The sequence below is a fragment of the Oncorhynchus mykiss genome, chromosome 9 (assembly GCF_013265735.2).
Source record: "Oncorhynchus mykiss isolate Arlee chromosome 9, USDA_OmykA_1.1, whole genome shotgun sequence".
NCBI classification, from domain to species: Eukaryota; Metazoa; Chordata; class Actinopteri; order Salmoniformes; family Salmonidae; genus Oncorhynchus; species Oncorhynchus mykiss.
In genome coordinates this window covers 58,709,587-58,723,837 of record NC_048573.1, presented here as the reverse complement: position 1 = coordinate 58,723,837, position 14,251 = coordinate 58,709,587, and the positions used below count along the sequence as shown (strand labels likewise).

General features: G+C 42.5%; 1 protein-coding gene across 1 annotated transcript in view; it reads right to left on the bottom strand.

Moving 5' to 3' along the window:
• Nucleotides 1-3,079: 3,079 nt before the first annotated feature.
• The window catches only part of LOC110531219 (voltage-dependent L-type calcium channel subunit alpha-1D), a 36,489-nt gene continuing 25,317 nt past the window's right edge, over nt 3,080-14,251 (bottom strand). The window contains exons 21-42 of the mRNA XM_036986959.1: nt 13,088-13,195; nt 12,940-12,992; nt 12,662-12,808; nt 12,374-12,575; nt 12,063-12,221; nt 10,675-10,785; nt 10,453-10,540; nt 9,595-9,752; nt 9,434-9,499; nt 9,254-9,345; nt 8,885-9,044; nt 8,571-8,698; nt 8,225-8,321; nt 7,728-7,830; nt 7,518-7,619; nt 7,137-7,261; nt 6,915-7,025; nt 5,511-6,196; nt 5,112-5,410; nt 4,892-5,004; nt 4,382-4,756; nt 3,080-4,072 (exon numbers count right to left, since the gene is read on the bottom strand). Coding sequence (XP_036842854.1) covers nt 3,866-4,072; nt 4,382-4,756; nt 4,892-5,004; nt 5,112-5,410; nt 5,511-6,196; nt 6,915-7,025; nt 7,137-7,261; nt 7,518-7,619; nt 7,728-7,830; nt 8,225-8,321; nt 8,571-8,698; nt 8,885-9,044; nt 9,254-9,345; nt 9,434-9,499; nt 9,595-9,752; nt 10,453-10,540; nt 10,675-10,785; nt 12,063-12,221; nt 12,374-12,575; nt 12,662-12,808; nt 12,940-12,992; nt 13,088-13,195 — 3,690 coding nt within the window. The 3' untranslated portion in view covers nt 3,080-3,865. The remainder of the gene's footprint in view (nt 4,073-4,381; nt 4,757-4,891; nt 5,005-5,111; nt 5,411-5,510; nt 6,197-6,914; nt 7,026-7,136; nt 7,262-7,517; nt 7,620-7,727; nt 7,831-8,224; nt 8,322-8,570; nt 8,699-8,884; nt 9,045-9,253; nt 9,346-9,433; nt 9,500-9,594; nt 9,753-10,452; nt 10,541-10,674; nt 10,786-12,062; nt 12,222-12,373; nt 12,576-12,661; nt 12,809-12,939; nt 12,993-13,087; nt 13,196-14,251) is intronic.

Sequence of the window (14,251 nt, the reverse complement as noted above, 5' to 3'; positions counted from 1 at the left end):
AAACAACTACCTCTTTCCCAACTGTATTTCATTTATTTATTTATTTTGCTCCTTTGCACCCCATTATTTTTATTTCTACTTTGCACATTCTTCCATTGCAAAACTACCATTCCAGTGTTTTACTTGCTATATTGTATTTACCTTGCCACCATGGCCTTTTTTGCCTTTACCTCCCTTCTCACCTCATTTGCTCACATTGTATATAGACTTGTTTATACTGTATTATTGACTGTATGTTTGTTTTACTCCATGTGTAACTCTGTGTCGTTGTATCTGTCGAACTGCTTTGCTTTATCTTGGCCAGGTCGCAATTGTAAATGAGAACTTGTTCTCAACTTGCCTACCTGGTTAAATAAAGGTAAAATAAATAAATAAACTAACGAGGTTCCTCAATGAATCCCATCTCCTATGGGGTTCTTGGAAGAATGTTTTGGGGGCATTTTTCAGTGCCAAAAACCCTAAGGTTCTTCAAGGAACTTTTAGGATCTTAGAAGAACCATTGTTGAAGCCCTCATTTTTAGAGTGTAGCAAGTTAGGATTATTAGGTTAAGGTTAGGAAAAGGGTTAGGGTTAGCTAAAATGCCCAAAAAACGTATGATAAAAAGATCTGACAAAGCAGGGGTTCCAAATGTAGAACCCAGTTCCTACATTTTAATGTAAAAATTGATTTTATCAAACAAAACTATGCTACATTTTATCTCTAGGACCCTCAGGATGACAAATCAGAGCAATGAATGTAAGTATATTATTAACCTTCAGAGGTGAATCTATCAAACCAAGTGCCGTGATAAGTTTTTGTTGTGCACTTTCCTCAAACAATAGCATGGCATTTTTTTTACTGTAATAGCTACTGTAAATTGGACAGTGCAGTTAGATTAAATTATTGTTCATCTTTATGCCCATATAAGACATGTCTATGTCCTGGGAAATGTTCGTAATGCTAATCACAATAGCGCACGTTAGCTCAACCGTCCCCTTGGAGGTTAATTTGACAAAAGATGTATGCTTTTTAACCATTACCATGTTTCTTAGTCAAATATGGCCAGTCATATACATCTTTATTTATCTTCTTTGCTGAAAACAAAAACACCTGAAAATCAGCCACTAAGCCAAGTGTTGTCATGGTAATTAAAGAGGAGTTTCTAAATGTGGAACTGAGTGGGCCAAGGAAACACAGATGTTCTCCATCTGTTAAGGCACTAATGAGTCATTATGCAATTCATGTGTTTATTTTATGATGTTCCTTAAAATCATGAAATGTTACACCCTGTATAATTATGTAGAGTTATGCCAGTTCTTTATGAAAAGCCCTTGTCTCCAGTATTTGCATTATTAATATTGTTACTGCTACTAAATGAACTAGCTACATGACAACTTTGAGAAAAAGTACATTACACTTTATTACTGTACACACAAGTACCTGACAGTTCAAAGTGTTAGCAGTCACAATAAAATAAATCTAACAATTGTTATTATTACATTTACAAGTTGCATTCCTGTTAACCATATACGTACATAAATACTATTTCAAAGTTTCTCACTGAGGGAGATAAATCAATCAATCAATCAAATGTATTTTATAAAGCCCCTTTAACATCCGCAGTTGTCACAAAGTACTATACAGAAATCCAGCCTAAAACCCCAAACAGCAAGCAATGCAGCTGTAGAAGCACAGTGGCTAGGAAAAACTCTCTAGAAAGGCAGGAACCTAGGAAGAAACCTAGAGAGAAACCCTTAACATGACTGTCATGAGAATCTTCTTTGGGGTTTCTGTTGATTTAAACTTTTTGGGATAGGGGGCAGCATTTTCACTTTTGGATGAATAGCGTGCCCAGAGTGAACTGCCTCCTACTCTGTCCCAGATGCTAATATATGCATATTATTATTAGTATTGGATAGAAAACACTCTGAAGTTTCTAAAACTGTTTGAATGATGTCTGTGAGTATAACAGAACTCATATGGCAGGCGAAAATCTGAGAAAAATCCAACCAGGAAGTGGGACATCTGAGGTTTGTAGTTTTTCAACGCTTGGCCTACCGAGTACACATTGAGATATGGATGAGGTTGCACTTCCTAGGGCTTCCACTAGATGTCAACCGTCTTTAGAAACTGGTTTGAGGATTCTACTATAAAGGAGGGGCTCATAAGACCTCTGAGTCAGTGGTCTGGCAGAGAGCCTTGGTCTCATGACATCTGCTCCCGACAGAGTTACTTCTCGTTCCAGTGCTTTTCTGAAGACAAAGGAATTCTCCGGTTGGAACATTATTGATGTTTTATGTTAAAAACATCCTAATGATTGATTCCATACATCGTTTGACATGTTTCTAAAGGATTGTAACTGAACTTTTTGAGTTTTTGTCTGGATGAAGTGCCTGCGCCTCATGAAGATGGATTACTGGGCTAAACACGCTTACAACAAGTGGCTATTTGGACATAAATGATGGAACAAATCATTCATTTATTGCCGAACTGGGATTCCTGTGAGTGCCTTCTGATGAAAATCATCAAAGGTAAGTGAATATTTATGGTGTTGTTTCTAACTTTGTTGATTCCAAAATGGCGGATATTCCTCTGGCTGTTTTGGGTTCTGAGCGCCGTTCTCAGATTATGCTTTTTCCGTCAAATTTTTTTGAAATCTGACACAGCGGTTGGATTAAGAAGTCTATCTTTAATTCTGTAAATAACACTTGTATCTTTTATCAATGTTTATTATGAGTATTTCTGCAAAATCACCGGATGTTTTTGAATCAAAACATTACTGCACGTAAGGCGCCAATGTAAACTGAGATTTTTGGATATAAATATGCACATTATCGAACAAAACATACATGTATTGTGTAACATGATGTCCTATAAGTGTCATCTGATGAAGATCATCAAAGGTTAGTGATTCATTTTATCTATATTTTTGCTTTTTGTGACTCCTATCTTTGGCTGGAAAAATGGCTGTGTGTTTTTTCGACTTGGCGGTGATCTAACAATCATATGTTGTGCTTTAGCTGTAAAGCATTTTTTAAATCAGACACGATGGGTAGATTAACAAGATGTTTATCTTTCATTTGCTGTATTGGACTTGTTCATGTGTGAAAGTTACATATTTCAAAAAAATATTTTTGAATTTCGTGAGCTGCCTCTTCAGCGGAATGTTGTCGAGGTGTTCTGCTAGCGGAACCCCTGCACTAGAAAGGTTCATTTGACATGACATGGTTCAAAAGTCTACTGTTAATGCTATGCTAATGCTTCACTGGGCAACTGACATGACACACATAAACCCATTTTCATTATCTATGGTTACAAGTGGAGCTCACTTGAACTATAGACAGGTACTATATATATTTTTTTGTTGATTTATGCCAGCTTTTAATATGTTTTTATGACCCTAGCAGGGTTATTGTATGATTTGGGTGTATAAGTGACAGCAATTCTAGAACAGTACCAAAAATGGAAATACAATCCAAAAATGCCGCTTTTGAAAATAGCGCTAAACTACTTCATAGTAGAATACGAATTGCAATCATGTTCGGCAGGCTATAGTACAGTACACTCTTACATTAGAATAATGTGTAAAGAGTATTGAGGCCAAACCTCAATAGTTGGGCTCTGTACTGTATATGCTGTCTAATTCACAATGGTTCTTTCAGACTCTTGTTCAAGACACACTGATGCTTTCAACAAAGCCAAATTAACTGAGAAGATCTGGAAAAGAAAAATAGCATGATCAAAGAGATATAGACCGTTTCCTAAGATCAATAGCTTGGGACAGCATTCTTACCCCCCCCCCATGTTGATGGAGAGGTAAGGCTCTATCTCATTGCCCTCCTACTCTCCCTACCTCCCTCCCTCTCTCTCTCTGTTTCCTCTCTCTCAGTAGGAAATCACACAGTTCATCTCATCTGCCAGCTCCTCCTCAAAGCGTCCTATTGGCTGTCCAGTAGAACGGGTCAGCAGATCTGTTGCTGCGTTTTCCATCTCATCAATGGTCATGTTACATGCGTCAGCGATCTCCCGCTTGGCGAAGTTCACAAACTTTGGGTCTCTTGCATAGAGGCCCAAGCCTTCTGATATCAGGATCTGTGGGAGAGTAAGAAGAGTAGTGAAACACTGAACACAAATCTCTCTCTCTCTATCAGTCTCTCTCTCCATATATATTTCCATATCCCAACAACCTACAGCATACAAGTGTTTATTGAATATTCATAATCACTGACTTAGGCAAATATACTTTTTTGGAAAGCAAAGCAAATTTTCAGGTAAATTACTGACGCTTGGAGTGCGCTTGACTCCTCCACTCACCATTAGGCAGATAAGGTATAGCCTACCGGTAAACAATATGTAGCCTTGGGATTTTTAGCTGGACATTTTGTTTTATTCATCACTTACCGACTCCACCAAGCTGTTTGCACTGCCTTTCTCTATGAGTCTTTGGCTGATCTGGGAGGGCACTCTGCCGTTGATGTAGCTCCTGTTCTGTGGCGTGTGCATGGGGAGTGTTGGGGCTCCAGGGTACCAGCCACTGGGCCTAGTTGCAATAGCAGGGAGGCTGGAGGTGGCCTGGGTCCTGTCTCCCCACAGCTGCTGGGTGCCCCCGGCCTCATCCACCAGCATCAGAGGGGCGTAGAGCAGACGCCCTCTCTTTGCGGCTGCTGATGTTGCTGACACCCCTGCTCCTGGCATTGACCCTGCAGGTCCTCCTCCATTGTTGGCCCAGGAGGCCGAGGATATGGAGGAGACACTGCTGCGGCGGGAGTCAAGGGTCTGGAGGACGACGGATGACAACGCCAAGAGGAAAATTACTAAAATCTTGATTTCTATTATTAAATTAAAATCAAAATGTCTCTTTGATTCAGTGAGTATTTGTTGACTATTCTTTTGCATGTGTGTGTTTCTCACCAGTCTGGATCTGCATGGGGGTGAGTTACTCTCATATGTGCCAGGGATGGGGATGTCACCCGCGCTATGCTGTGCCCGCAGACACTGGATGTTAAAGGAGGGCGGCTTACGACCTGGAAGGGAAAATACATGGAAATGTACTAAGACGGTCACTGGGTGTTTCTAGTTCTACTGATTCTACTGGTGTTGAGGAGAAAGACTGAGACCATGTGATGATTACCTGCAGGAGTGGGAGGAAGAACACGTCTCCGGACATACGGCTCCAATCCGTTTCCATTGTAGCCGTTGCCATTGTAGCCGTTTCCATTGTAGCCGTTTCCTATGTAACCATTACCGGTGTAGCCACTCATGCTACCTCCATTCATACCATTCATAGCGCCATTATAGCCATTCCCATTCATGCCATTTCCATTTCCGTAGGGTACTCCTGCAACACTGCCATTGGTGAAGTTAGGAGCATGACTCTGCATGTACTCTGGTGGGATATGGGATACTGCAGGTTGCTCTTGATATGCATACCTGTGAAGGGAAAGGGAACACTTATGCACGCACGCACACATGCACGCTCTTCAACTAAGCTTCATTAACGTAGATCTGCCTCTCTCCCCTTCCCACTTACCCGTCGTTTGTTAGCATGCCCACTGGGTACTGTTGGTAGTACACCTGGTGTGCAGCATAAGTTTCACCTCCTCTTCCCTCCATCACTAGCTCTGGTTGAGGTGGGGCAGCGGCTGCCTCTAACACTATTTGAGCTGCCTCTGGTTCTGGTGGGGCTATCACTATTTGAGGTTGGGATTGGGCAACCATTTGTGGCGGAGAAGCAATCTGTGGTGGGGGTGGGGGTGGGGCTGGTGCTGGTTGGGGTGGGGCTGGTGCTGGTTGGGGAGGGGATGGGGCCTGTGGTGGGGCTGGGGCTGGTGCTGATTGGGGAGGGGATGGGGCCTGTGGTGGGGGTGGGGCTGGTGCTGGTTGGGGAGGGGATGGGGCCTGTGGTGGGGATGGGTTCGGTGCTGGTTGGGGAGGGGATGGATCTTTTGGTGGTGATGCGGCTGGTGCTTCTTCTGGTGGAAGGAGGGCCTCAGATCTCGTTGGCTGTTCAACCACCACATCAAAGGATGACAGAGCTGATTCTGATCTCTCACTGGTTGTTAATGGCTGTTCTGTGACCACGTCGCTGAATATAGTGGGCTCCATGAAGGGCTCCATGAAAACGATGGTGGTGGACTCCTCCAAGTCACCTGGTATGGGAGTGGTGGATGAAGTATTGGTGGCAGAGGTGCCTGGATCTTCAAAAACATTTTCATTCTGAAGGAAGGGGAAAACAGAGAGATCAGCTTTAATATACAGTCAACTTCTGCTTATTGTAAATACTATAGAAACATTTATGTTTACCTACTGTAAGTGATATTTGCTTATTTGATCAATGTCAAAATAGAAAAGACAGATCATTTTGGCCGCCTTTCCTTCCAGTTCTCTGCTGCCAATGACTGGAACGAATTGCAAAAATCACTGAAGTGGGAGACTTATATCTCCCTCACTAACTTTAAACATCAGCTATCTGAGCAGCTAACCGATCGCTGCAGCTGTACACAGCCCATCTGTAAATAGCCCATCCAATCTACCTACCTCATCCCCATATTGTTTTTTATTTACTTTTTTGCTCTTCTTGCACACCAGTATTTCTACTTGCACATCTATCAGTGCTATCAGTGTCCGGTGTTCATTTGCTAAATTGTAATTACTTCGCTACTATGGCCTAGTTATTGCCTTACCTCCTCATGCCATTTGCACACATTGTATATAGACTTTTTTATATTGTGTTATTGACTGTAAGTTTGTTTATTCCATGTATAACTCTGTGTTGTTGTTTGTGTTGCACTGCTTTGCTTTATCTTGGCCAGGTCGCAGTTGTAAATGAGAACTTGTTCTCAACTGGCCTACCTGGTTAAATAAAGGTGAAATTAAAAAAATGTCAGTACATACTGTTTTGATACACTAATGACAGTCAATAGGAGATACTTACTTTGAAAAACTCTTCGTCCAACTCTCCCTCCATACCCTCCTCTTCCTCTCCCTCCATTGCCAAGGCCAGATGCAACTCTGGGGCAAGTGCCTGCAGTGACCGTAGCCCTGCCTGCCACACACACACACACACACACACACACACACACACACAAAAAGTGTAATACACAAACACACACACAGTCACCAAACAGCAACACGTGTAAACAGGTAACTGGTATACCTGGAGAGAGTCTTTCTTGTCCTTTCCCTTCTTCTTCCTCTCCCGCTCCTTCCTCTTGCGGAACTTCTTAAAGTAGTCCTGGATCAAGAAGCTGGCATAGAACTTCCCACAAGTCACCTCTTCCCCTAAGTCAGGAAGAATCGTCACAGAGGAGGAGAATGGAAAAAAAATCATTTTAAACAAAGGGAGGAGGCAAATGGGAAAGTGATAGAGAAGGACTAAGATAAAAAAACACAGACAAATATCCTAGTGAGATACAGAAAGAAACCTGTATTTCTGTAACTTTAAAACTACCATTAGAGTGGTCTGTGTGGTTATACGGTAGTATACAGTAATAAGTCTCTGTCTAGTTGGTTAAAAAAGGCACCTCCTGAGTTTTACCTCTAGGGGGTGGAATGACCTCTTCAAGGAGCTTGGGTTTAGTGCGCTTCCATATCTTCTTAATGATGGCCCTGAGCTCCTCGTTGTCCTGGTCAACAGGCCCTAGTGGAGTGACACAAGACCTTTAAAAACACAGGAGTAAAGGCTGCAAGCACCACTGCACTAAATAATGATGTGTGAATGATACACTGTGTGTGTGTGCTGACTGACCGTCAGTCTTGATCTTGAGTGAGGTTCTGACCAGCGCAAACAGGGTAGCGTTGAAGGTGACTGTCCCATCGCTGTGCAGCGGCACGTTCATAGCAACCAGCCTCTGACAGGACAAGCAAGCAGATGAGAGGAAGAGTGGTAGAAAGGGAGGAGGGGAGAGGAAGTGGAGAAGGAAGAGAGAGGGAGGGTTTAATTGGATTGGCAGGGGGAAGAGGAGGAAAGGCAGCCAAGGCTGAGGGAGTAAATTCCACTGATCTGCTAGATTAGACAGGCTTGTATGGGTAGAGAGAGACTGTAGGACATGTAGCCTGTCTTGATATACTGTATTAAGTGGGAGTGTGACTTTGATGAATAAAACGTCATTTTAAGGATATCATTATCACTGCACACTATCTGACATATATCAAACATTCAATTATACAAATAATTCAAGCTAATACGTTTATTATACTTTTTCATTTATGCAACTTTTAACATTAAAATATGATCTGCCCTACCTTGCAGGCCACACGATGGGGGCACAGTTTGCCAAAACCAAGGGGTGGCTGGATCCTGCGCAGCATAGTGACCACATCGATATGTTTGATTCGACCCCTGCAACAGAGAAAGAAATCAGCATGTACACAGCTCCACTACGAGCCATTGGAAATGAGGACAATATAAAGGACCAAATGGGGAAAAGGGATTGATGAGAAGAGAAATGTAAGAAATTATGAATGGCTTTCCTTTAAATTTTAAGAGAATGTGTATCTTTTTTCTTTTAAATTGGGTTGTTAAGACCATTGACATTAAAATACATGATTTGAAATAAATAAAAAAGAGATACAGAGAGTCGTCTCTTACGTGGCCTCTGGGTCATAATCCGACCAGACTCGTTTGAACTCGTCCAGGTGATGAGTACCCAGTACGGTCCAATCCCTGGTCAGGTACTCAAAGTTGTCCATGATGACAGCAATGAACAAGTTAATGATCTGAGAAGAGGAACACGGAGTGTATTGATCACAGCCGGTCTGCTTCAACATTTCTTTATTTTTCCCTTATTTATACAGGTTGGTCTCATTGAGATAAACTTCTCTTTCGCAACAGAGACCTCTCACATACAGATTTCCCCTCCTTCCTCTGACACCACCTCCTCCCTCCCTTCCCCTCTCCCTCACCAGGAAAGCGCAGAGCATGAAGAAGCTGATGAAGTAGATGTAGGCCAGGTTGCTGCCGCACATGCTCTCCTCCCCGGGCTCAAAGTCTGACTCGGGGTCACAGCGTCTCCCTGGCAACGCTGCCAACATGATCTCCTGCCACTGCTCTCCGGTTGCACACCTGCAGGAACAGCACACACATTAGGACTGAGGAACGTAAAGAAGACACAGGAGCGAGAGGAGATGAGAGAATGGGAAGAGGAGAGGCTGCAGAGAAGAGAAAAGAAGAGAACAGAGGGGAAATGAAGAGTGGATAGCTACGGGAGAAAAGGAGAAGGTGGTTGAGTTTCTACCTATTTACTATTTATCTCTCTCTCATGCAGAGCTCACCTGAAGAGCAGTAGGACAGACATGAAGAAGGTCTGAAAGTTGTTGTTCCTGTTGATATGCGAGTTGTCATCTATAGCAATCTTTCCAAATGTCTGCAAAAGGTGTGAGCATAGGCCATATTGTCACCAGCTGCATTTTAAATACTTTTGAAGGGGATACAATACATGGGAGGAGACCCACCTGCATGCCGATCACAGCGTAGATGAAGAAGATCATAGCAATAAGGAGACCGACATATGGCAAGGCCTGTGAGAGGTAGAAACGTACATTTTATTTACAAAATATAAATCAACACTGTGCATGTCTGTCTGTCTTGTCATCTGCCTGAGCATAGCACTGACCTGGAGGGACTTGACAAAAGTCCAGAGGAGGGTTCGAATGCCCTCCCCTTTGCTGAGCAGCTTGACCAATCGCAAGACTCGGAACAAACGGAAGAATGTGATGGATACTTTTCCGCTTTCCTTCTTGGCCCCGGGCGGTGCTCCAGGTACAGCTACAGCTGCGGCTTTGGCTGCGGCCTCAATGGCCTGGACAGAAACACAGAGGTTTAGGGAACAGAAGCTTGTTTTCACACAATTTATTGAGAGAGATTAAAGGAAATATTTTTTTTGAAAGAGAGAGTGACAGAGAGAAAAAGAGAGGCAGAAAGAGAGAGAAGAAGGTGAGAGAGACAGACAGAGAGGAGAGAGTTGTGTCCCTGTCGTGGTCTTACTTCTCCATCCTCATCTCCACCCTTGGAAATAGAAAAAAACAGAAAAATATACATTAGATATCACATATCAGAGCTCTCCAACCCTGTTCCTGCAGAGCTCCCATTCTGTAGGTTTACATTACAACTCTAATCTAGCGCAGCTGATTCTAATAATTAGCTGGTTGATATGATGGTTAGTTATAACGAAGTTTGGAGCGAAAACCTACAGGAGGGTGGCTTTCCAGGAACAGGGCGGGAGAGCCCTGACATATATGAACATCCAACAGTTATTCTGACTGTAGCAAACCCTACACAAGAGTATTATAAAGCAATGTGTTTGTTAAACTGACCTTGAGATGTTACAATGAATAACTGTACACAAATAGTGTTGCAGGTCTATCTTCCAAGCGTTTTCTAAGCATCACATGTTTCCCTAACGTAAAGAAATGGCTGAAGATGCAAGAGATGATGTAACATGAAGTAGCTAAAGGAGATACAGAGATAGTACTCACACTAAGCTCTGAGACCATGATGTCTAGCACACTGCCCACAACTATCAGAGCATCAAAGGTGTTCCAAGCATCAATGAAATATTGCTGGATATACAGACACACACAAACACAGTCAACAGCATGGAACATTAGAACATGGTATCGGAACATTAGAACATGGAACATTAGAACACTGTATTGATATCAACATGTGTCCAGTGAAAGCCTGTTGAACTCACATGTGTTCTGAGAGCCAGTAGCTTGATGACCATCTCTATGGTAAATAGGGCTGTGAAGATCAAGTTGAGGATGTCCATCACAGAGTTGAATGTTTTAGACTGCTCATAATGCTGCAGGGCAATACATGTAAACAGTTTATAATCTTATTCCTGTTGTAATATATACTGAACAAAAATGTAAACGCAACATGCAACAATTTCAAAGATTTTACTGAGTTACGGTTCATATAAGGAAATCAGTCAATTGAAATTAATTCATTAGGCCCTAATCTGTGGATGTCACATGACTGGGAATACAGATATGCATCTGTTGGTCACAGATACCTTAAAAAAAGGTAGGGGCATTGATCAGAAAACAAGTCAGTATCTGGTGTGACCACCATTTCCCTCATGCAGTGCGACACATCTCCTTCACATAGAATTGGACAGGCTGTTGATTGTGCCCTCTGGAATGTTGTCCCACTACTCTTCAATGGCTGTGCGAAGTTGCTGGATATTGGCGGGAACTGCAGCATGCTTTCGTACAAGTCCATCCAGAGCATCCCAAACATGCTCAATGGGTGACATGTCTGGTGTTTATGCAGGCCTTGGAAGAACTGGGACATTTTCAGCTTCCAGGAATTGTGTACAGATCCTTGCAGCATGGGGCCATGCATTGTCATGCTGAAACATGCGGTGATAGCGGCAGATGAATGGCACGACAATGGGCCTCAGGATCTCGTCACATTATCTCTGTGCATTCATATTGTCATTGATAAAATGCAATTGTGTTAGTTGTCCGTAGTTTGTGCTTGCCCATATCGTAACCCCACCGCCACCATGGGCCACTTTGTTCACGACGTTGACATCAGCAAAGCGCTTGCCCACACAACGCGATACACGTGGTCTGCAGTTGTGAGGTCAGTTGGACCTACTGCCAAATTCTCTAAAACGATGTTGGAGGCGGATTATGGTAGAAAAATGAACATTAAATTCTCTGGTAACAGCTCTGGTGGACGTTCCTGCAGTCAGCATACAAATTGCATGCTCCCTCAAAACTGTGGCATTGTGTTGTGTGACAAAACTGCACATTTTAGAGTGGCCTTTTATTGTCCCCGGGACAATGTGCACCTGTTTAATGATGTTTAATCAGCTTCGTGATATGCCACACATATCAGGTAGATGGTTTATCTTGGCAAAGGAGAAATGCTTACTAACAGGGATGTAAATACATTTGTGCACTAAATTTGAGAGAAATAAGCTTTTTGTGCGCATGGAAAATGCCTGGGATATTTTATCTCAGCTCATGAAACATGGGACCAACACTTTACATGTTGCGTTTATATTTTGGTTCAATGTACATTATGCATACATTATGACTAGGTGTAGTTGAAACTGCAGTATTGTACCTGTACAGCCAAGGTGAGGGTGTTGAGAAGAATTAAGACAAACATGATGTACTCAAACTGGCTGGAGGCGATGATTTTCCAGAACTTTAGCTGGGATGGGTTTCTGGGAATGTAGATCTTGATGGGCTTGGCTTTCAGAGCGTACTGTACACATTGCCTCTGTGGAGGGCAGGACAGGAGACACAGGGAAGGTGGGAGGTGAAGTGATCACTCGCATTCTCAGTAGACTGAATGCCTTTGACATGATAAGGTACAGTAGCTTTGTGATTGTGATGAACGTCAAAATAAGTTCATCAAGGAAAAGGACTAACTTGATTTTTGTTCAGTTCACAGTTTTTGAACTCAGATTCTCCCTGTTCACGGAACGTGATGATGACGAAGCCCACGAAGATGTTCATCATGAAGAAGGCGATGATGATGATGTAGATGATGAAGAATATGGAGATTTCCACACGGTAGTTGTAAATAGGGCCATGGTTCGCTGCATTGGCGTCGATGGCCTTGTACAGCAGCCTACGAGTTTATAATGGGAGAGATGAAAACTTTAATATATAAACAGATAGTCATCATATGTACTAATGTGTGGTCTTGGTACTCACTGCGGCCAGCCTTCAAATGTAGACACAGTGAACAGGGCCAGCATGCCCTGCAGCACATTGTCAAAGTTGAATTCACCGTTTTGCCATTTCCTCTCTCTCACCATAGGGTGATTCATATCACCGTCCTTATACACCACAAACGTTCCCCTAAAACGCGGACACACACGCACACAAAGCTATACTTATTAGTAAATCACATATACTGTAGTATGTCATGACAGAAATTTGAGTGATGCATTGGCTAAAAGACAAATAAATGACAAAATATTAAGTCTTACATGCACTCATATGGAGTGTGTTTAGCTTCATCAGTGCAACTGTAGAATCTTCCCTGTAATACACAGAGCAGAACAACACATGGCTTTATAATGAGAAGACAACATACAGAGTATTTTCAAAGTACTGCTAAAAGCAATGACCAAGTACCTTGAAGAGCTGCACTCCAATACAGGCAAACATGAACTGGAGGAGCGTTGTGACGATCAAGATGTTTCCGATTGTTTTGATTGCCACAAACACGCACTGCACTACATTCTGCCAACAAAAGCAGAAACAAGACCACGTTTGCAGTTACAGTTGAAGTCAGAAGTTTACATACACCTTGGCCAAATACATTTAAACTCAGCTTTTCACAATTCCTGACATTTAATCCTAGTAACAATTCCCTGTCTTAGGTCAGTTAGGATCACCACTTTATTTTAAGAATGTGAAATGTCAGAATAATAGCAGAGAGAAGGATTTCTTTCTTTCATCACATTCCCAGTGGGTCAGAAGTTTATATACACTCAATTAGTATTTGGTAGCATTGTCTTTAAATTGTTTAACTTGGGTCAAACGTTGCGGGTAGCCTTCCACAAGCTTCCCACAATAAATACATTTTGGCTAATTCCTCCTGACAGAGATGGTGTAACTGAGTCTGGTTTGTAGGCCTCCTTGCTCGCACACGCTTTTTCAGTTCTGCACACAATTTTCTATATGATTGAGGTCAGGGCTTTGTGATGGCCACCCTATACCTTGACTTTGTTGTCCTTTAAGCCATTTTGCCACAACTTTGGAAGTATGCTTGGTGTCATTGTCCATTTGGAAGACCCATTTGCGACCAAGCTTTAACTTCCTGTGACTGATGTCTTGAGAAGTTTCTTCAATATATCCACAACATTTTCCATCCTCCTGATACCATCTATTTTTTGAAGTGCACCAGTCCCTCCTGCAGCAAATAACCCCCACAACATGACGCTGCCACCCCCATGCTTTGGATTGCAAGCCTCCCCCTTTTCCTCCAAACATAATGATGGTCATTATGGCCAAAGAGTTCTATTTTTGTTTCATCAGACCAGAGAACATTTCTCCAAAAAGTACAATCTTTGTCCCCATGTGCAGATGCAAACTATAGTCTGGCTTTTTTAATGGCTTCTTCCTTGCTGAGCGGCCTATCAAGTTATGTTGATATAGGACTTGTTTTACTGTGGATATAGATACTTTTGTACCCGTTTCCTCCAGCATCTTCACAATGTCCTTTGCCGTTGTTCTGGGATTGATTTGCACCAAAGTACGTTCATCTCTAGGAGACAGAACACTTCTCCTTCCTGA